Genomic DNA, 25,163 nt, shown 5'->3' on the forward strand with positions numbered 1-25,163 from the left:
TTATTTGGGAAATGAAAATAATAAAATATAATATCGACATGAAACACAAGTAGTTCATTCATTTCTATTCAACCTGGATTGAACAATACCAAGGGGGATTGATACCAAGAGTCATCTGACAACACATGAGGAATGCAACAGTTATGAATTTTGTCCTATTTGAAATGGGCATTCAAAGGTTTACGATAACCATTCTTTTATTTAAAATTGTTTGTTGCCAGTTCATAGCCACAACAGGAACATTGGTCATAGCCACAACATCAACATTGGTCATGTGATGTCCCCAATTTTTAATGTAATAATTAAATTTATTTAATTAATTAACTAGTCCCAGAATTTAAATAATATAATAAAAGGACCTTTAATTAACTACTTTAATTAATAAATATGGGGTACAAGTTAATATTTGTATTTGTGGTTCCAATTGATTTAATATATATCTCGAACCTATTTTTATTTTAGTTTCCATTGGTAAGTGTTGCCATCGGCTATCTTTGTACACCCTCGGAAAGGTTTTTTCCGACGGGTATTTAAGCACGGCTTGTAGGTAGTCGTAGGTATATGATTTGGATTATTTCTTTTGTATTGTGAATTCTCGTTGGGATTCTCTATTGTTCACCATTTTGGAAGTGAAAGATCTTCCCTACTTAGCTTGTTCGGTTTCAGTGGGATTCAACCCTTACACTATTCCCGTGCATGTAATACTTCACTCGGATCTGGCAAATCGGAGGACCATCTTATTGCAAATATTAATTGAAGGATATTTGTGTTCAATCTTCATTCTTGTTTGGTTTATTGATGAATTCGGATCTATAAATTTTTGGTTGCATGACTTAGCATTCCTCCTCTATCTATACACCATCCGCTACCCTTGGTTTGGCACAACACGTAGTGCATCTATCTGTGCTGCAGCATTACCATATCGTACGACCATCTTTGTTTGTACTGCAACATCACCATACCCGTATGCCTCTCCAGGCTACCATACGACCAATCAACACCACCGTTTGTACTCCATTCCAAGCTACCCTATGACCCACCCCAAACAGTCTATACATCACTGTTCACTCCATCCAGCTATACTATATGACCAACTAGTAGCTGGCCATCAGGCACATGAGACCAACGGGTACCTGATCATCAGGCACACAGGACCAACGGGTAACTACCCATCAGGCACACGAGACCAACGGGTAACTGGCCATTAGGCACACGGGACCAATGGATAACTGGCCATCAGGCACACGAAACCAATGGGTAGCTGGCCATCAGGCACACGAGACCAACGGGTAGCTGGCCATCAAGCACATAGGACCAACAAGTAACTACTATCAAGCACACAAGACGAATGGATCATCACAGGTCATCGAGAAAGTTTGGCTAGACACAATATTACACTAAACAATACTAGGATCAAATCACTGGTATGGACTAAGCTAGTTGGGCATTAAATAATCTGCAAGAGCTAAATTAAAAAGAAAAAAATATTGAAAATCATGAATATCAAATTCCCTTAGAAGGTGGTGACATCAAACATGCAGTGACTAATAGTACAATCATCATACAAAGGATAGGCATGTCTTGGTGAGAACAAGTATATATGGAAATATTAAATCAGTATTAGAGTAGGGGATCATTATTGAATATTTCATACGGTAAAAAAAAAAAAACAAATTTGAAGCTTCATAAGGAGTCTAATAACCACAAAGATATCGATGTTGAAGAAGCCCAAAGGTGAGGACCCACTATTGATATCAAATAGAAGAAATTGAGGTAAATTTAACCTAGCAGGATATAAGAGGTACGGTTAAGAATTTATTTCATTTTTATGAATTTATGGTAAAATTCACATTGAAGGATATAAGAGGTAAGTTTATGAATTTATTTTATAGATACTTTTTTATATATAAATATAATTGATTCATTTATACATATAGATGTAAATGTTTATATATATATATATGGTGAATTATATATGTATATAAAGTAAATATATTTTCTAAACAATTTCTTATGAATATAGGTGATTATAGATTGGGAAATCGGTCACCATAGAAAATAATGTGTTAAAATATAGATTAAAGATATATACTTAGAAGACTGAATATATATATGTGCACATATGTTCAAAGTATATATTTAAATTAGATTTTTTATCTATATTTTATGGGAATGGTTTTTATTTTATTTAAATATTATATTAGTCTTATTATTTCAATATGCACTACAAGAGCTATTTTTCTCGAGAATGTTCTTAAAGGAAAAGGAGGGAGATTGAGATTTAGAGGGAGCTTGACATTTCATTATAAGGCAACCTTGAAAGAGAGGGAGCAATTAGGGGATATGATTCAGTCAACCTTAGGTGATCTTTGATCATATTGATTCAGAGGGAGTAAACCACGTTGAGATGGATTCTTCAGCGATCAGTAAATTATAGTAGACAAGAGCATTGTGACTCATTTATATGCCTCGTGACTATGTGATTTTAATGGGCCTGCCCCCTGTGTACATCATGAGGAAGTGATGACTTCCAAATGATGTCACTTGTATTTTGCAGAAGTTATTGAAAGGCGACGATCTTACAATAACTTAATTTTCTATTATGATGGATATCTTACGATGTCTATGCAGATCATGTTAGATTATACCATGCATGGTGGACTTTATATGGTAAGCATTATGAGAATGCGTATACACATACCTTATAAACATTTTTTTGAGTATATGGTGAATATTATTGATATTTTGGAAGGCTATTACACAGAGTACTTGGTGAATATCACGCGTCTTGATGTTCTACAAGGCCTTATTCATAGAGTACTTGGTGAATATCATGTGTCTTGATGTTTTAGAAGGCCCTATTCATAGAGTACTTGGTGAATATCACACGTCTTGATGTTCTAGGAGACCATTCCTCAAAGAGTATTTGGTGAATGTTATATGTTGATATTTTGTAGACCAATACTCAAATGTGATATCAAAATGGTGAATATCATATGTTGATCTGCAAACCATTACCTTATTGAGTAAATGGTGAGTATCAAGTGTTGATTTCTAAAGGCCATTACTCAGACTATTCGGTGAATATCATATGCTCTGAAGGTAATACCCATATTATCAAACGAGATATCAAAATGCCAGATATCTTTGGATCAAAGATATCCTTAAATGTTTCTCATTCCTAATATTCCCAATGGTGTAATATCTGTCTTGTGTTTATCCTCCCTAGCCAAGAGGGAGCGTTGATATTTGATAGTTTATGTTGGATAAAGTTATATATAATTATATATGAGATATAATTTATATATATGTGCTCATTATATTTAAGATATATGTTTATTGTTATATGAGAAATATTAATATAATAATAATTTATGTACATATATGTGTGTGTGTGTGAGAGAGAGAGACAAATTAAATTTGTTATTATATTAATTATAAGATTAACAAATAGACATGTCCCCTGAAGGGACATGTCTCTTATGGCTTATTCTCAATGTAAATAATATATCGTTGTCATTTGGAAAACACATACCACATACATGGCAGTGCTTAGTACATTTGCAGCGATCCTCTGAAATTCAACATGTAATACAATTTGTATGTTCTTATGACATATAATCCAATAATTTCTCTCCTTACTTAGAACGGGTCAAAGTTGGTTGAGTTGCTCCCACTTTTTCCTCCTATTTCTCAACTCCTTTGCCTATATAAAGGAGTGCTCTATCATATTTAAAATCATCTTTTATTGTATGCAAGAGAGCTCTAAAGAAATTGTGCAAGCATAACTTTGATTGTGTAGTACTATTTTGAAAGAAAAGTGAATACAAATAAACAACTTAAGTTGAACTTTGATTGAGTACAATTGTGACTAGTGGAAGTTAGAAGCTTTGATTGTGATTTGCATTTGTTATCTTTGATTTATGTGTTTTTTCGTTCTTGATAAGTATAAAGAGTTAGGAAGCAATCAAGACCAAAGCTTTGACTAGGAGTGGTTGTGGATATATATAGACTAGGATCTTTGACTCTAGCTTGTATCTCTTTCTTAATTCACAAAAATAATTAGAATTCTTTGTGCCCCAATAGTAAACTTTATTCTTATAACATAGATTAAGACTGAACTTAGAGCCAAATTGGTACACTTTCAGCTAGCCTTTGAGTTAGTGTTGGTTTATCGGTATCATCGTTCACAACTTTAGATAGAAGTGTAGTTTGAGATTTCATCTTGCCCATTACTCGCTCCATGAGTAAGTGAATTCTTTTCTGAAAGTTTAGAGAAAAGAACATTGGAATACCCTTTCAAAATCTCTCAACTTTTTGCTTACCTTGAGTTGATCAAAGGAATGGTGAGAAGGGGGAGTCTTCTCTATAAGATAGGAGAGACTCTGTCTCACACACTATGGCTGGTTGACCTATTTTGTGACCGGATTTTAGCCAAAACTATCGGTTGCAAAATATCAACCCAACACTCTGTAAATTTTTATAAGGCAAAAAACTTATGGGAAGCCAATAGAAAAACATTGAAGGGTAAAAAAAGGTATGAAAACCCATAAAAAAATTAAGGAAAAAATTATGATGAAACATCAAAAAAATTTGTAGGGCAAAAATTATGATAACCCATCAGAGAAACCTTCATGCAGCAAAACACAAGACTTTGCATGGTATACATATACAAGCAACATGCAACTCACATAATGCACGAACATGCATCTCACGTGTAAGTACATGCAACGTTAAAAAATTAGAGATCTTTGCTCATACCAAGAAATTGCGCAATCAAAACCCTTGATAAGGCTTGCGATTTTCAGCAAAAAATCTTCTAAAATAAACTGCAAAGTTTTCATTAAATACTTCCAACAACTTTTATTTTTAAAAATTGAAAAAAAAAGTCAAATCAAGAGGCTCGAATTTTTCTTTTATTTTTTTGTCAAATTTTATGAAATCTCATTAACCCATGCTAATACCATGTTATGATAAATCAATGTTATATATTGTTGATGTTTCTCGGATCTGCTGCAAATGTAATGGCATTGCCTATGGAGTTATATATTTTCCATATGCAACATCCTCTCATGTATATTGAGCATAGGTTATTGAATAGACATGTCTATTCAATAATCAAATAATTAATTTATATAAACTTAATTATTGTTATATATATATATATATATGTATATATATATTTCTCACATATAATAAGTTTATATGCATAGAATTATATCTCATATATAATTACATGTATATCCATAGAGTTATCCGACAGAAGCTACCAAACATTAACACTCCCTCTTAGCAAGGGAGGATAAACACGACAAATATTACACCAATGGTAATATTAGGAATTTAAGGATATCTCAGAAGTTTTCCACAATTTAATATCGCATATGATATCAAGAGTATTGATCTCCAGAATATCAACATATGATATTTATCAATTACTCAAACTAGGGTAGATATCACATTTGATATCAAGAGTCTTGATCTCCCAGAATATCGACATCTGATATTCATCAAGTACTCAAAAATAAGGTTTGATATCACATTTGATATCAAGAGTATTGGCCTCCTAGAATAATAATGATATTCACCACTTACTCAAAATGTTTAGATATCATTTTTGATATCAAGAGTATTGGCTTCCTAAAATATCAAAGATATTCACCACTCACTCAAAATGTTTAAATATCACATTTGATATCAAGAGTATTGGCCTCCCAGAATATCAATGATATTCACCAAGTACTCTAAGAGTAATGGCCTCCCAGAATGTTGAGATACAAAACATTCACCATTTACTCAATTTATTAGATCTCATAATACAATTCGATTGTAAGATCGTCACCTTACAACAACTTCTCCCAAATACAAGTGATGATCATTTGGAAGTCATCACTTCCTCATGATATACACAAGGGATAGGCCCATACAAATGTCACATGGTCACAATCCTGTTGATTGTGACAATCTCCCTCTTTTTTTTGCAATAACATTCTTAGAGGAAAAGATCAAGGGAAATAGCTTTTGTAAATAAAATTCATTTTGAACATATATGCATATATTCAAACTTCTATATAAATATTAAATTGATATTTTAAACATATTATTTCATTATTAATGCCACATATGATCTAAAGTGACCAAAAATTTTTAATACATATTAAACAAACATCTTTGTTAATAGAGAATTTATCATACATACCTTACAAAGGGTCTACAATACCCTTATGATATTAAAAAAATAGGAGCAATTTGAAAACAATAATCTTTCATTCTATTTGATATCAATATTGTAATAAATATTATTTCTTTTCTTCCAACAATATAATTAGTCTATCGTTTAAAATGATATTCTTTTTGCATCATTATATGATGATTTTCACTTTATTTTATATTCTTAACAAAAATAATATTATATTAATTAATTATAAACAATAATATGTTTCTACATACCTTCATGATACGCTCATCTTAACTTTTATGGTGATCAATGAGATGTCTTTTCTATTTTAATTTTCCTACTCACTCTATTGTATCCCAACTGATCATGTGTTCAACATCATTAATTCTTCATTATTGCCATAAGGAGGCATTCGTTGATATTAGAGAAATGCACTAGCTCGAAATACATGAGGTAAATGCATTTCAAATAGTCATCCAAGTTATGCTACGAAGTAATTACTCTGATCTCCTTTGGTTTAACAAATGACCAGAGCTCGGACAACTTTTCTTTGAAATATTTGGAATTATTGAGAATATCAGAATGGAGATAAATTGGATTTCTTTCGTATTTCTCATCGTTTGGGCCTGTCAACTAGAGTTTGACATTTGCAGTGGTTTTATCTCCAAATCGAATCAAAGACCATATACAGGGAAAAGAAGAGTGGGATCATCCAATGGAACCACGGGGCTTGATTCTCAAAATGTATGACCTTTACACTCGAAAAACTGTATGAATTCCTCTTGCACCCAATTTTCCGGCTATTGGATGCCATTGCCGGTTTCTTCTTGAGAGCTCGACATGGGTGCAAAGGATTATTGCTAATCCGAGCCCCAACAAAATATATTAAGTTAGCTCTACAATTTATTAGTTAGAATACTAACCCTGCAAATTATGCTTTCAAACACTAAACTATTTTCCAAATCTCTGGCACTCAAAATTTCATTTCGAAATATTGTCACGGTAAATTATTTCCCCTACCTAAAACTGGATGTTTCCCTGTAACTCTAACCCTAGAAAATTTTACATCTTCAAGCCTCGTGAAGGTGGTCTAAGCTTGGACGTTTATTTCATAATAGATTGAATGAAGAGAGAATATAAATTTGGTACATTTTAACCTACTCAAATACCATGTTGGTGTTTCTTAGATCCACTGCAAATGTAATGGCATTGCCTATGGAGGTATATGTTTTCCATATGCAACATCCTCTCATGTATATTGAGCATAATCAAATAATTAATTTATATAAACTTAATTATTGTTATATACAAATATCTATATATATATATATATGTATTTCTCACATATAATAAGTTTATATACATAGAATTATATCTCATATATAATTACATGTATATCCATAGGGTTATCCGATAGAAGCTACCAAACATTAACATATATAACAAGAGGGATAGGAGCTCTTTATATAGATTAACAAAGATGATCACTAAAGAAACATTACAATCTTCTAATAGTTTCTTCATAAAAAAGAAAAATATGGTTTGGTTTTACTAAGTCGGTAATAGTTTCTTACATTGTCAAAAGTAGATTAGATCCCTAAATCTATAATTTTGCATTTTAGTTTTTCTCTTAAAAAAGCATTCTTAGGATTAGTTGGAGAGCCTTATTTCAAGATTATTTGTTGTTTAAGGGGAAAGAGTTGATAAATTCTAAGAACGATTGTGTAAGTCCCTTTTTTAAAACAATAAATCACATCATTCATTGAGTGTATCCATTATTTAATCACATGTTCGCATTGTAAAACTTGAGGTTGCCTTAATTGATCACATTGTTTAGCATTTGAGGTTTCCTTGTTCAAGAGAGGATTGAATACTTGGTATTTTGTTGTTTGTTGGAAAGTGTCACAAAACACACATCAGAAGAGTGTGATGAAGGATTTTAGGGTGAAGAAGTGTGCAAGATATATCAATAACATAGCGATTTCTAAGAAGTGTGCAGTATATACCAAATGTTCTATGTAACACAATATGAAAATTGGCAAAAGTGATGGGAAATCACTTAAAACAGATCCTAGCCTTGAAAATTTCAAAAGGATAGATTGGGATGTATGCAGATTTCTTCTCCCCTTCACAAATTGAGAGGCTATAAGACTGTACGGAGGGAATGAAGTATGTAATGAATGAACTGCTGCAGTAAGTTTTATGTTCATATAAAGGGATTTGTCCCCATGGCAGTACCTACCTATTGAAAGTAATAATATACAAAACTTATATATTATATTTTCTTTTTTGTAAAGACATCCCAAACATATTACAGGTTGTCTCAAAAAATGTATTTTACTAGCATATTGTACTTGAATATCCATACTCATACCTGTACCTAATTCAACAACTCAATCTTTTAGAGAGTTGTGTCATAGGGGATGGAAGCTACCCTTAGGATGGTTGAGATATATCTAGGAAACCTTTAGTCATCCCAGACATCCCTAGCCATTCCTATCTATCCATTATTAGTTAGCTATCTCCACAACCTAGAAAATTTCAGTGAATGAGAAGATTTGTCTAGAGATAACACAGTGTTTTAGTTACATTACTCTACCAAGAGTCCATGATGTGATGAACAACTTTTTGGGACTAACACTCCACATTTTCCAAATCTACACTACAACAAAGTATACAAATTTCAAAGCAGAAATTCATGCATTGACAAGGACTTCTTCATAGAACTATATGCAAAAGAAAATACCCTCTTTTTAGCTCAAATTCTTAACCCCAACGAATCCTTGTCTAAAAGTGTGTGTGTTGTTTTTGGTTAGTTGGGTGCATGATTGCAACAAAGATCAGTAAAGGTCCAGAGATGAAGTGCAAGGAACAAGTCTTCATAGCAGTCTTTAATGCTTATAAAGAATCTTTAAAACATCAGCTAAGTGAAGTGATGTAAAAGTTAAAAAATAATTTAAAAGAAAAAATTATATATATATAGAAGTTACTTATTTATGAAATATTATGACACTTCAAATCCTGTAACTATCTCAGAACACATCAAAAATAATAACCATTACCTTAACCCAAAGAGCTGAGCAATCAAAATTGGTGAGAAGCCATTTATGGGGATTCGTATTAAAAGAATCTGCATCCTCCAACCCATCAAGATAATGTTGATATTCAGGGCATATGCAAGCACTGCCAGCATAAGCAGCATCAACATGGAGCCATATGTCATGTTCCTATCACAGAAATATGAATAAAAAAATTAAATTATAACATAATATCAAAACATTAGAAAAAATTGATGTATCCTTATACCTTAGTTTCTCTGTCTAGTATATACAAATAAAAAATTTCAACTAAATTAATTTTTAAAATGATATCATTATCAAGGAACAAACTTTTAATATTTTTAACTTTTTTTGAGGTTATATGAGATAATAATATCAAATATTTCAAACTAGTGTTGGGAGGTGAGGGTTGATTGGATGATCTCTCAAGCTCCCTTGACCTAAAGTCTCTTTTGCCAGTTCCTAAATGTAAGTGTATATGGATCCCTGATAAAGATTAGAAATTAATACTTATTATCAGTAGATCTGATATATAATTCAGTTCTGATTAAATCAGACTGAATATATTAATATATATACACTGTATATCACTCAGTCTTCACAAAAATGTATTCAAGAACCAATAAAACTTTATCTTACTTCACCAATTAATCCTTCATAGAATATTCTGATCTAGTTGCATGCATGAAAGAATGAAATCAATAAAACATTCATAAGACTTTGACACAAGATATGGTGACCCAGAAACTTTCCAATTAGAAAGTAAAACTAGGGTGGGGATGATATCCACAAGCTCTAGTACTGCAGTATAAAATTAACATGTTAAGGCTTGTAATTGAGCACTTCTGGTGATCTGCCCTCTTAGGAGCAATAAGGATTGTGAAGTCCACCTTGTTAGAGGATTTACAAACATACAATGAAGTATGTACTCGATTAAGAGATTTAGTAAATGACTGTTAAGTCTACCCTGTTAAAGGATTTGACTAATGCACTTTAGGATGAACCAATGGCTAATCTATGATCTACAACTCTGATTTGCTAAATGAGATTCCTTGAATTACAACGATCACCTGACTGTGATAGATAAATGTCTGTTGTCCCTTGTACTACTTGTAGCCTTCTTCAATTCACACACTTGCTCATCATATAATTTTCCACATTCTTCTTTGGAAATGATACAATGCATTACATATATACCAATCTAAATCACAACTTACTAGAGTCAGCTACAATAACAATTTCATTATAATTCACAAAGTTGGCTCAACTACTGTAACTTGGGTTCTGAAGACAAACTCGGTGATGTTCTAATACATGACAAACATTGTCAATACTCAGCAAACTTTGGCACTCAGTTGAACTTGAAACTCGGTCCATACTAATCACTTCCAAGTGGCTCGAACACGGTCAACACTGTGTGACTCGATGAACACTGTGAAACTCGATAGTTACTGAATCACTTGGTTGACACTGCATGACTCGGTCAACACTAGATTCTCATTGTTAACACTATGAGCTCAGTAAACACTACAGAACTTAGTTAACACTATAGAGCATGGTTAACACTACAATCTTCTTCACTTCCACTGAATAGCTTGGTAGCCTCTGCTATACTCGGTTTGCACTAAACTTTGTCTCTAAAGCTCGGTAAGCACTGTGAAGCTTGGGAAACACTGTAAACTGATTCAGGTGCTCGGTAGACACTGTATTCTGACTACTTGGATCAGGAACAACTAAATCACTTGGTTAACACTGCAAACTAAATAATAAGCTTGGTAGCAACTCTAGAGCTTGGTAGCAATGTAACCAATTGACTAAATGTTGAGTCACTAATAGACAAGTTGACCTTAATGTCAACAATCTCCCCCTTTGACATTAGTGATAAAAACACTTATCAAAACAAAAAAATCTGATCATTCAAAACTATAAGTCAAAACTTCCTTTATCATCATTTTGTGCCTTCAACTCCATTTTGACTTCCAACTGTTTTGGCATGGTAACATACTCTGTTTTTCTGATTGTTTAAAATTGCTTTTGTAAAGATATTATTTTTGCTTATCTCTACAGGTATCTGCATACTACTAAACTACTCCCCCATACATATATCTCTTTTATATACATTGTTGTCCTGCATTTTGTCATCACAAAATGTTGGTAATAGTACGAAACTTTTCAAGCTAGTCTTTAAGCTTAAATTTGATATTCAGTTGTTTAATGTTGATTGATCGATCAATTTCAATTCATATATCAAATTATTTTAATTAAGGCCTTCATCAAGTCTTTTTCATTTTGCTTTATGTCGAGCCTTTACTTGATTTTTGAAGCCTTCATCGTCCGTTCTTTGCTTTTGAGTTTGAGTTTGTTAGTTTTTAGTCTTTTGGTTTTGCTCATGTCATGCCTTTCATTTTTTTCCTTCGATTTGGTCTAACTTAGAGGTCAATCAAAGTTGTTAGTCATAAGATATATCCATTTTAGTGCTTCAAAAGTGGACCTTTTGAGTGCAACAGCACGAATTAAAAATATGATGTTATATTTTCGAGTTGACTTTCACTTTTTGATAAATATAACTTATATTCATTATTTGTTATGTTTTTAAGTTACTTTAACTTTAAATTTTTAACTTAATGTGACTATAGTGCACTTTATGTTATAATTTTAAGTTGAGTTATTTTTATATTTTTTTCACTCAAAGTAACTATATAACTATATAGTTTCAATTTAATTTTTGGTTTTAAAAATCAAATGTTTATTTAAATGTTATTTTAAAATAATGTTTATATGTTATATTTCAAAATATGATAAACAAATATTGTTTATGACCCATTTTGTAACATTCTTATAATTTTAAATGGCTTAAATTCTTCATAAGTGGACATTTTATATGCAATAACATGTAAAATCCATCAAAAGTGGACATTTTACATGTCACTACATATAAAGTTTACTTTGGGGGACTTTTTTGATGTCATTACATCAAAAGTTTATCATAAGTGGACCTTTTTGACGCTATTGCATCAAAAGTGAAGTTTTCATGCTTAGACATCTAAAAGGTGAGTTGCATTTTAAAATATGCTTCCTTCCCCAAAAGGTCTGTTTTTTCCTATGAGCACATATTAAAACATGTAATGGCACCCTAAAAGTGCGATTTTGGAGAGATGCATGTTTTAAAATGTGTAAGTGACCCAAAAATGTCCAATTTTGGAATATATGCATTGATCCTCCAAAAGTCCGTTTTTGAAGAAGAACATGCTCTTGCCTTCCAAAAACCCAATTTTGATCATAACTTGAGATTTTCTCAATGGATTTACATGAAATTTGTTCCATTGAAAGCATTTTTGGTTGGCAATGATTTCTCTTGCTTCTAAAACGGAACTGTTAAGCTCAAAAACATTTTTGAAAGCTTTATTCTATGGCACGTTCTTGCAGAAATCAGCAAATAAATTCATTTTTAATGCATGTTTTTCCTCCCAAGTAAATCAATTTGGCATATTTTGGAGGTTACATTGCATTGTGGTTCATTTTTTTGTGATTAATGATCAAAATGTTTTGATCTTGCATCATGAAGAAAAACATTTTTGCCAAAAACGTCCCACAAGCATGAACACCCAAAAACGTTGGATTATGGAGCATGAATAGGGCATGTTTTGGCATCTCCTAACAACTTCTCCTTGTTTTCTGCCCTCTCCCATTCGAATTTGTTAAGTTGGAAAACGTCTAAGTGTTTTGGAAGAATTTTTCAAACATTGGAGCATCTTTTCCCTTCATTTTTGGTATATGTAAGTGAACTCTTTCTTTCTTGTTTTAAATTCATGCTTATCTAGCTTATTTTATGCATGAAATTACTTGATGATTGCCATTTGTTAAAATCTTTTCCATGGAAAGTGCATTTTTCCTTTAAAAATGAAGTTTTTGTTCATTTTCATATTTTTGGTTCTTTTCCAAGTCCCAATTTCGAATTTGAGTGTTGACGTGCATTGCATCTTGGTATGTTTGAGTCACTTTCCATAGGTACATTGTTTCTTTTGTGTTTTGCGTTTTGTGCTTGCTCGCCGATTTTTCTCCACTTGGAGAAATTGCAAGTTTTTTCCCAAGAACTTGTTTTTGCTTCATTACATGCGAAAGTATCATCACATTCCACATTTTGTTTCCATTTCCACTCATTTCACTTTCCATCTGACAAATGTGATTACTTGTTTTTCATCTCATTCGTCATCCTTATATGTATGTAATCCCATTTTCTGCTTCCATTTTCACCCATCTCACTTGCCACATTCATTTGCATGACACAATTACATGAAATGCCTTACGTGTAATAACATCCAAAAGGTCCAATTTTGATTAAAAGTCACTTTTTTTGAAAAGCCAAAAAGATGTCATTTTCATCTCCCATGTACTTTGACTTCCTCTTTTCACCAAAAGTGATTATAAAACTCATTATCTTACTCTCATTTTCCATTTCCATCCCTCCATATGCATTTGCGCCTCCATGAGCAAATACATGTTTCCTCATCTTTACATACTTTTCATGTCATCCTCCATTTGCACTTACATGTGAAGTGCATCCTCTACCTGCATTCGCATCTCATCTCATCTTCCATCTCCCATTACATGTTGCACTTACATGTAATCATTTTTCATGCAATAATGTCTTGTAACGCTAAGTCACTTTTGAAATCAGCAATTTTTATTTGCACGCATTCCCATGTGTTCCACCTTCACACATTTTCATTTCTTTTTGTTTCACTCCATCTTCCATATTTTCACTTTCATACCAATTCATTCCACTTTCCGTTTATTTCTTTCCACACTCCACTACATATACATATGTTTTCTCTTAAAGTCACTTTATCGGATTTACGAAGTCTCGAATCCATTTTTGAATCTTCACTGCTGATCTAGAATTCACTTGTATGGAGATTCCTTCTAATGATGTATTTGCGTTTTAGGATATTTGTGTTGCAAGGCAAGCACAAGACATGTCCTTGCCATCCAAATCCAAAGGAAAAATGAAATGTCAATATGATAAAGAATTGGCTCATGCAGCTCCTTCTTCAGTTGTATTTATTTTGGATAACGTGTTGGACACAAAGATTGGTCCTGTGGATGTGGCTAGTTTTCTTCAAAAAATTGAAGCTCCAGCTAGTCATGAAATGAAGTGTATTAAGAGAAGCAACATTCATCTGGTATCCATGTTTCCCATGGCGGCTATAGAACCTGACTTCATTTTTGAATGTGCACAACGCTTTACTCCCAAGACGAAGATTATCAAAGATGTTGATGGCAAGGTTGTCATTAGTCTTGATGCTAAGCTCATTGATCAAATTTCAAGGTTCCACATAAAGAAAAATGTGTTAATTTCACCAAAGAATCATCATTGGCATGTTGGAATGAGAAAAAGGGTAATTATTGTTTGTCGTACTAGTAAAGAAATCAACGCATACAGACAATGAACACGAACAGCAGAATTATGTTCGCAATAGTAGATGAATGATGCTTTATAAAGATCCCAGACGGGATATAAATACTACCGCCGAACCTTCCCGAAGTGGTCCGTCGGCCACAATTATTCTATCCGCTACAAATTATTTACCGACGACGTCGGCTACAGAATACAGAAACACCGCCGGACCATCGGCTATAGAATACCGAAACACCGCCGGACCATTGGCTACAAAATACAAAACACCGCCGGACCGTCGGCTACAGAATAGAAAATACCGCTAGAACCATCCAGTCGGCTAACAATTATCAAAAGTATGTCAACCTTTACTGGTTAGAAAATAAGAGAAGCAACTTCTCTAGCTGGCCAAAGACCATTCATCGGTCAAATTCCAAACAAGAATATAAGGATCTCATCATCCTTCTCAGCGGGATTTGTGGCCTTAAAGATTCTACTGATTTTGAACCATGGATGTTTAAGTTTATGTTTCAAATTATGGATAATAAAGAACACATCTTTTGGGGAGAACCCATCACTACTGCACTCTGCCAACAGATATGCAATGTGGGAACATCAGTGCCCTTCTACATGAATTCTTATCTTGTTTACATTACTGCTGCCATGGGATCATTCTCTGCTCTTTCTACCAATGGAGATAGTCTTCAGGTTCCTATTTGGGATTACTATTATTCCATTATAGAAGAGTCCAAGATGCCTTCTTTGAGCATTTCTGGTGTTTGTTCAATAAGTAGTTATCTGTCAAAAGAGTATCTGATGTAGCATGAGAGAAGGTGAACCAATACGACTGTATTTTTCTTCAGTTTCCCATTTTCACATATTTGAGAATTGGATTTTTCAAAGGTGAGTTGTATACCTTACCTAGGTATGCTACAGATCGAATCATCTTGATGAAGCTAGCCAGACAGCTCATGGGCATGCAGAGTGATCAGCATACATTGCATAGGCCTGGTTTTGGCATTACCTCAGCTAAACTGTTGGCTATTGGCAATTATTCGATCATTTTAGTTCCTAAAGCAAAGAACATGGAAGTAGAGTTACAATTGATCACCTTGAAAAAGTTCAAAGCCAGATACAATTTTGACTAACGAGAGATGAATTCTCAAATGAAAAGAGCCTACACTCATGTTCATCGCATCGAGGATATCTAGATTGATATGAGCACAAAATTTGACATCATGAAGATGGACTACTGCAGATTAACCTTATAGTAGATAATTGATTTTAAAATGTTGAAAATTCCTTCAGATTTTCAAATTAAAGATGATGGCAACATCCTGGATCCATAATTTCATCAAGCCGGCTTTGATAAGAAGTGTAATTTTCCTATTCAGTGGCAATAAAAGGAAGGTATGTCTATCATGGATAGTTTTCAATCCATCTTGGCAAACACCAATAAATGGTTGAAAAGTAAAGGCCTTAAAAGAGTAAATCCTAAGACGGGCTTGCATATGAAAATTTTGGTCCTCCTGGCAGAGAGTCACAATTGGAAATCATAGGGAAAGATGGTGCCTCATCTTCTGATGCTAAAGGTTCCCTCAAATTCAAATTGAAGGGCAGAAAAGGAGCTAATTCATCTCAAGTTCCTGAACCAATTCAAGAGTCAGTAAAGAATCAGAAGAGGAATTGGAAACAGAGTCTAATAAAGGAAATTCAGATAAAGAAGAGGAAATCGCGATCATATCTCCTCCAAAGCTTACACAAGCTTGTACATCTTCTACACATGAAGAGCCTTTTTCGCATGAGGTTGATGATGATGTGGATTCATTCTCCACCATTTTCACTCCTTCCATTCTAGTTTCGAAAGTTAATATCACGACTCTTCCTATTTCCTCTGTTGCTCCTCGCAACCTTGCACATGAACAATACGATCATTTAGCAAATGCGTTTGAAGATTTTCCGACTCTTACCAGTGGTCAAGTTTCCCAACTTGATACATCTTTGAAAGGATTCGAGCTTTTCATGGCGGAGTCTTCTCAACATGTCCCTATGCCTTGAGCTGTACAAACTGAATCCTCCTCTATTACAATGGAAATACAATCAGGATCAGTGTTAATGGTTTCCATTGTACCTGCTTCTGTGGATGAAAATTTCAGCTTCCTTGCACGGTTGAGCAAAATAACAATGAAGAGGAGGAAAGTGGTTGTTCCTCCAGACAATCTTCTTGTTAAGAAGATCAAATCCAAATCTTTGAAAGACAAGATTGTTTCCAAAATTTTGGTTGATTCTAATAAAACCAAATTTGTTGAAGTTGTTGAGCCCTTGGTAGATAAACCTATCGAGGAACTTACTCATTCTGACTACAAGTTTAATAAGGTTGAAATTGGAAAGCAATCACGTTTGGGTTGTTTGCAAGATGCTCAAGATGCATTGGCTAATGTATCAAAGAGCAATCATGAGCTTTGGGAAATGAAAAATCAACTGAAACACGAGGTCTCTCGTCTGAATGAGGTCATCCAGAAACAATCTTTTCATAGTGTTGTCGTTATGTCTCAAACGTCTAAGGAGAGAAAGTTGATTGAGGTCGCTAAGTCGTGGATACAGGAAGTCATTTCTGAAGGAGTTTAAGCGATCACAGAATTATTTGCAGTTCTTAGACGTGTCAAAGAGATGAATGAAATGGAGCGAAACTTAATCTCTTCTTTGACTCAAGAAGTAGATAACCTGAAGGAAATCCTTAATGATTGGGATGAAATGATAAAATTTAATCTGGATGCTATGGTCTCATGTGACATTCTTCTATCATGTGAAATGTTCTTCAGGTTTCAAGGACTCATTGGTTACAAGGAGACATTGCGGAAGCTGATCACAAAGTTGCAGGTGGCCTTTGGAGATTGTCAAGCAGTTGAAACAAGTGTTACTTGTGATTTAGAACAGATGGGATGCCATGTTACTGATGACTTTGGTAATCTTATTGCAGAAGAGAGAGTAAATTCAGAATATACAATCAGGATCAATACTGATGTAGATTCTGAAGATTTTGGTTCCCACACAATGAACAAGTTTGTTTTGTATAAATCCTTGACAAAACACTTGTTAGCTATTACAGTAGAAAATTCCAAAATTGTGCAATCAGCATATGAAAATGCAGTGAGAGTAGAAGCCATATCAAAGACTATAGAAATTGCTAACCTTCCTACAGTGCATGACATCATTGTCAAATTCAAGGCATTGAGAAACAATCTTTAAGATTGTTGTTTTTGTTTTTATTTCATGTTAGTAGTTGTAAAGGATGCATTGCATGAAAAAGGTGTAATTACATGTAATGTGAGTTACATGTATGTAAAAAAATGTAATGCAAGTTGCATGTGCAGTTGCATGTAACCCTTTATTTTCTTATGTAGTTAGACTAGGTCAAAGTTGGTTGAGTTGCTCCCACTTTTTCCTCCACCTTTTTCTCAACTCCTGTGCCTATATAAAGGAGTGCCCCCTCATTGTAAAATCCCCATTATCTTTATGCAAGAGAGCTCTAGAGAAATTGTGCTTGCAAAACTTTGTTTGTATAAGCATTATTTTTTAGAGAAAGTGAATAGAAAGGAGCATTTGAGACTTAACTTTGATTAAGTGAGATTGTTATTTGTGTGAGTTGCAAGCTTTGTCTATAATTCATCCAAGTTATCTTTGATTTATTTTATCTTGTGTTATTGGTAATTGTATCTCGTGAATTGAATAGAAAAGAGTTTAGAAGCAATTGGAGCCAGAGTTTTGACTAGGAGTAATTGTGGAAATATACAGCTAGAAGCTTTGTCTGTAGCTTATGTTTTCTTCTTAATTCGCAAAATAGTTAAAGTTACTTTCACTTTTAGGAGTCTTTGTGCCCTAATTGTAAAGCTTTTCTAACTACACAACCCTCATCACCGAGTTGCTCTGTTGAAATTAAATTCCTACTCAGCGTTGGAACATGCCTTACCTCATATAGTAGCCAATGATTCCCATTCTGCAACTTAATCTTAACTTTTCCCTTTCCAACAATCTGATAGGGTTCATTATCCTCCAAATAAACAAGCCCAAAATCCCCTTGGACATAATCAATAAAATAACATCTATGAGGTGTGGCATGAAATGAAGCACCAGAATCTAAAACCCATGAATCATCAACACTTTCTAAATAAAGAAGCAAAGCATCCTCTTCGAATTTGTTACTTACCACATTTGCCTCCTTGTTCCCTTCTGGTTTATCTCCTTCATTTTTCTTTCGAGTTTAGCAATCTCTCTTCTTATGCTCTAGTTTCCCACAATACCAGCAGTCATTTGGTCCTCTCGATTGAGACCTCTTCCCCTTTGATTTTTCTCATGATTTCCCACGATTTTGAGAATTGTTTCCTCTCTCAATCGTTCTACCTCTACTTTGTGCATTCAAAGCACTTCCTGATGTAGATCCACCTGAGAAACAATGAGTTTGCTCACTCAAAATAACACTGATCACATCATCATATTTTAGGGTATTAGATCCAAAAACATAATTACTCACAACCATTACCAAGCCATTTCAGCTTTCACGCAAAGAACACAAAATCAAGAGAGCCCTCATTTCTTCATCAAAATTAATATCCACAGAAGATAATTGACTAGTAACAAAATAAAACTCATTTAAATGATCCACAACAGATCCACCTTCTGTCATTTTTAGATTAAATAAACGCTTCATGAGAAATACCTTATTTAAAGCAGAGGGTTTTTCATACAATTTCGCTAGAGTTTCCATCAACTCTTTTTTTGTCTTCACTTTTGTAATGTTAAATGTCACTGATGGTGCCAAGCATAATCGAATGCTTCTAAGTGCCTTTCTGTGTAAAATCTCTCAGTCCTCATTTGTCATAGTTCTCTGGTTCTTAGTTTTTCCTTCCAATGCTTCAATAAATCCTTCTAATAGAGATAGTCCTCCATTTGCATCTTCCATAACTGAAAGTTCTACCCATTAAACTTGTCAACCCTCAGCTTACCCTTGTCTGCCATCGCTCTCACTCAACCGTGAGACTCCCACTCAACCGTGAGACTTTCCTTCACAGGATAATTGAAAAACAATCTCGTTCTGATACCACTTATTAGGATTAAACCTCGGACAGAAATAACAATTACATGCAAATATAAACATCAGAAAACAATAGATCACACAGAAGAGAACGCAAGACACCAAGATTTAACACGATTCACCCAATCCCTGAGCTACGTCCACCAAACAGCAAGTCCAATATTATTACAATCCAATGATTACAACATAATTACAATCCGTAATCCCTTACAACTCAATACCCCCGCAAGAAGCAATTTTCGCATCACCCACAATCAAACAATCCCTAACCCTAAGCCCTTTTATATAAGTATTTTTTCCGCTTTAGAGATAAAATTAGTTACAACATGTCGACCATAAAATGCTGATAAAATAGCTCCAAAAAAATAAAAAATAGACGAAAAGTTTTAAATCGTGGGAACAAGAAACAATGGCATTATGTGTCAAAATATTAAGTCATGCTGGAAAATGTCATTTTTAGAGCCAAAAGCAATTAATAAATTATATTAATGGCACTTTATATATTTTAATGTTGTGTAAGTGAAGCTCTTTTGGGAAACTGGTGTCTTTTGGGAAACTGGTGTCATTTGGAGATTATAGATATCAGGACATTTGATGAGCAAAGAATCAACTTATTTGATTATCTTATCTTTCTTTGTTGTCTTTGTGACACTCTTGAAGTTCTCATTTTTGTGCCCTTGCTTTAGGGTTTGGGATCTACAGTTGAAGTATTTTAGATTCAATTTTAAGTTTGCATTCTGAGGATTGCATTTGCAATTGTGCTAGGGTATAAAATTGTGTTCTCCTATTTTTTTGCTGTGGCTAAGGGGAGATTGGGGTTTGATTGATTTGTGAAGGAGTTTGTGAATTTCCATCATACCTGCGATTCATATTTGAGGCTCAAGTGGGTTTCTTACAAGCAACCATTCATCATTGTTGCATCATTTGGCAGTTTCCAGAATTACCATAGCAATTTCTATGCTCCACGTGGTATCCAAGAGGCATAGTGATCATTCTTTACCACCTGCGATTTGTTTCTGGCATTGACATGAGGAATAGGGAGCTGAATTTGTGTTTAGCACTGCACTTTTTGGGATTATTACTGCCCAATTCCACCCAACATTCAATAATTGAGCTGCCAATCACTTATTCAAACCTGTGGTTAGTGTTTTAAGGCTGCAGATCAGGTTTCCGGGGTCACGATTTCATGCACATTGCAAGTCATTTCCATCTAGAGGCTGTGAATTGATAGGAGGATAAAGCTGACTTCAATCTGGATTACGATCTCGATATTATGCCCAATCATTGACATTATTGAATCAGGTTCTTCTTATATTGCACATGGTTTGCCAATAAGTGTATTGTAGAATTGCATTGTTGTCATTGAGTAGTGTAATTACAGATTTCCTCATTATCTTTTTGAGTGTATGTCTGTAACTTCAGGGGTTTGAATAATAAATTGTAAGTTGATATTTATCAAGTTGAATTACAAATATCATTTCAGTATTTGGCTTGACTATTGTGGCATGACAGTTCACATCTAGCTATGTCATTAATAGTGGTTATGAGGCTGCTATACAAGTGTTTGATAGAATGTTTAACCATTAGATATTAGGGAAATTAGAGTTATTTGAAGCTACGACCAGGCAGGGTCATTACACTATCTAAGCAAAGAACTGAATTTGACATATCGCAGCTAATTGCATTCTCCAACCTCCTAGTTGACCTAGCTTGATCTAACAATAAAATATCCTTTCATCAAATCACTAAAGAACTTTCACCGAGATCTAATTCACCTAAAACCAAGTGAGTTTATCCCAGCCCATCTAGGTTGTCTAGTCAACACCTTACCTAACCTTGAATACTAAACTACCTTAACTACCTTGAAGTACAATACTATAATATTGCCCACTTAACTTGAGAAATGATTTTCCCTAGCTACAATTGCTATAGCATGCCTTGTAGTGGGATCTAACTTGGCAAGCACTCATCTATAGTTGTAGTTATCCTAACATGCCTCTCTATAGTAGGGCATGACTTAGCAACCACTCATCAACTATAATTGCTCTAAAAATATGCTTCTCTATGGTAGGGGTTGACAGGTGGAAACTGCTCATCCCTAGATGCAGTTGACACCTTCATCCATCCACATCCTACTAGTTGCAGGCACCTTTGGCTAGGTCTACCATCCATGAGCCCTACCTTTCTAGCAGTGGTTATCAATCTTCAGAAAGCATCACTATCTTTAGATAGGCATTGATCTGTTATGAATAATACTTTTGTATTAGTATACATTCATTCTAATAGTGTTGATAAGCCTTACTGTAATGTCCCCTATCCGATCCTATGAGATATGGAACTCAATTCCTTCATTTTAATTTTTCGAGATGTGTTTCTATGTGATTAATATTAATATCTTTATCTTGTTTGAACCACTGCACTTAATAGTCATAAAGTGTAATCCACAAATGATAGTTTAATTGTACTAAGAGTTTATATTATTCCTTCTATCTTTTGTATGTATGTGGACAAGTTTCCTTTGATCAGCATATTCTCCCTATATTTGATGATGTATGCAAATTCATTTCTTATTCCCATCCACATCATTGACTGACCATAGGTCTATGAGCCTTCGAAGTAATTTCTTCTATTATTAGTCAAGGAAAGAATGTCCCAGTCCTGGAGGTCTGTCATGGTTATTAATTAAACTCCAATTCAAGATGATCATTCGCATACTGATATAATACTCCCTCTTATATATTCCATAGATTATTATTTATTCCATAGATTCTCTATGTTTATCACTATTTTCTGACCTCCCTTATCTCCAATTCCTTTGTTTGTCATTAGTCTTATACTGGGTGGAATGGGTACCCTCTTTACTTAATCAGCTATAGACTCTAGAATGCACTTCTGATCTGAAATATTAGTGTTAAAATAAATTTGTTCCTTTGTACAGGTATAAGCTTTTTGGTGTGATTATATATGAATAATAGGATATAACAGTTTAAGAGACAAAGACAGTAATTCAAAATTGATTCAGTATTGCTCCAACATATATTCAATAAGGGATACAGATAGTAAGACAACAATTCGATGATTATGTTTCCTGTGCCTTCTTCATCTTAAGTTTGATGACTTTCTTCCTCTTTGCTGAGTTAAGTCTCTTGTTTATTCACCTTTGTGGACTGCGACAAAAAGACTTATCTCTGTCTGCCATCTTGGAAAGTTAGGGTTGAATATCGCAATGCTGAGTCAGATTTTGGTGCCATCTATGTTCTTTTATCTTCTATCATTCTTCTATATTTGATCACTTCCAATCCTTATTCCTACTGAACATGATCGACAAAATCTTTCCAAGTCTCTGTCTTCAATAGTTACTGTCATGTTGCTGCCAAGTTGTTGTCTCTTTTTCTGCCAAGTCGATGTCTCCTTGAACACTCCTCTATTCACCTGGACGGTCTTCAGTCATTACATAGAGACTCCAATGGACCATTATTGGGAATCCTGTACACATCTTTGAATATTAGTTTGTGAATTTTCTGATCATCTCGAAACCTAGGTGTTATCACGTATGAATTCTGACTGTTCATCGATGACTTCCTTTGTGTGTAAGTTCCTCCTGTTGCTGGTTAAGACTCTTATCTTTTCATTTTCTGAATGCCACATTCTTCTATATTCTGATTCTTATTATTGAATCTTCATTCCATGTAAGGTGCTATTTAGTCGGTGTCCTCTGTTGTTTATGATGATTTTTATCTAATGTCTATTCCATTATTTCCTCAAACTGACATTATTTGCTACTTCGTAATGTATATAAGCTTCTGGATGATTTGTTCAGTACCTATGCTTATCTATTTGAGTCTGCTGTGAATTGATTATGATGAATATGAGTTATTGATTGCCTTTGCAAGGGTGTTGCTTTTGAGATATGGGGTTTCATCATACTTTGATTGTAGTCTGATACTAATTAAAGTTTCATATGTTCTTTGATAATAATATGCAGATATATCCGATGCCAAATGATTACAAGTGCATAAATATTTTTTCCATCTGTGGTGTATATTGATCTGCACTGTCTAAAATGTCTTCCGTATGATTTATCAGTTGCTCCAATTTGAGTGCTATGCCGTTAAGACTGCTCTGACAATCTGTAGATGAATCGTTCATATTCGCTGCTTATCCAGGCTTGCCTATTAATTCTGGGGGAGTCATCTTGTCCGATTGGAGTTGTCTGGGATTTCATTCATTTCCGATCCATTCCTCCTTGTCTCTGTCCATAAGTCATGCTGTATATAATTACTGTGATCATTTCAGTTTCCTATCCTTTTATTTCTTCTCTTCTCCATGCCCTCACTATTTTGTGATGTTTCCTTATGTATACGTGCCCCAATAGATAGATTGTGTCTCTTAGATGGGTTGTGACTTTTAGTCATCTTATTATAATATGTTTATTTTTATTAGTTTGTTCATATATGTAATATCCCCTCCTTGAGATAAAATTTAAATAATAAATTATAATAAAGAATAAATAAAAACCTCTAAATCCATACAAAATATTGTCATAAATATAGATCAAAGATGAACCTGTGTATTAGTTATCAATATGCTACTAATAATTAGTGATATCATTCCATGTATAGATGAAAAATATAATAGATATCATCAAGTAATCTTATACTAATCTATATTAATAAATATATTTATTAAATATCTATTTTAAATGCATTCAAAACAAAAAATATATTATTATAATATATCATAAAATATACTAACTCCAAACTTAAACATAATCACTCCTAGATATACCTAATCGTTCCTAACTAAGTGACGTGATCTATGATCCAATCGACATAATACATTCTATAATAATACATACTATAAGAATGAAAGGGGAAGAATGGCATCGGGGGAGTTAGATGGAGGAAAAACAAAACATTATCTATGAGACAAAACACATTAAAGAAAGATACCGTGCAAATGGAAAATTGAAAGAAAAGACGATACCAAATAAATTAAGTGAAGTTACATTGCAAGGGGGCAAAACATGGCGAATTACGAAGAGGACACATCATTAGGAATCACACCAGCGTAAAGAAAGATTGAAGCCTTTGACATTGAAGTAGACAAATCAGCCGAGGAAGGACAACCGTAGGAGCAGAACGCAAGTTGATACGGGTGTAGGGGCCACCTATGTACAGATCCACATACTCTGAAGAATATACACAAAACCTCCACGTCATCAGGAAAACCAGTGGGCAAAGAGACAGGGAGGCACGGCATCAAATTGTATACTTGAGAGACATACCAAGCATAGTGCATGGGAAGTTAATTAAATTGCCACATCAACACACAACCCATCACAAAGAGGATTTGGGGAGGCCCACGTCGCCTAAGGCTAAGGTAAGTTGGTAAGTATGTACAAGGTTAAAACGTTTATTAATTATATAGTGGATA

At 33.9% G+C, this 25,163-nt stretch overlaps 1 protein-coding gene across 1 annotated transcript in view; it reads right to left on the bottom strand.

Annotated features, from left to right (window-relative positions):
• LOC149541327 (tyrosine decarboxylase 2-like) overlaps nt 1–25,163 on the bottom strand; it is a 176,252-nt gene that overhangs the window by 49,058 nt on the left and 102,031 nt on the right. Inside the window, exon 7 of the mRNA XM_089796611.1 lies at nt 9,241–9,405. Within this exon, the coding sequence (XP_089652737.1) occupies nt 9,241–9,405 (165 nt within the window). The remainder of the gene's footprint in view (nt 1–9,240; nt 9,406–25,163) is intronic.

Source organism: Cupressus sempervirens, chromosome 8 (assembly GCF_028749045.1).
Source record: "Cupressus sempervirens isolate cs-2001-9-10 chromosome 8, ASM2874904v1, whole genome shotgun sequence".
Taxonomy (NCBI): domain Eukaryota; kingdom Viridiplantae; phylum Streptophyta; class Pinopsida; order Cupressales; family Cupressaceae; genus Cupressus; species Cupressus sempervirens.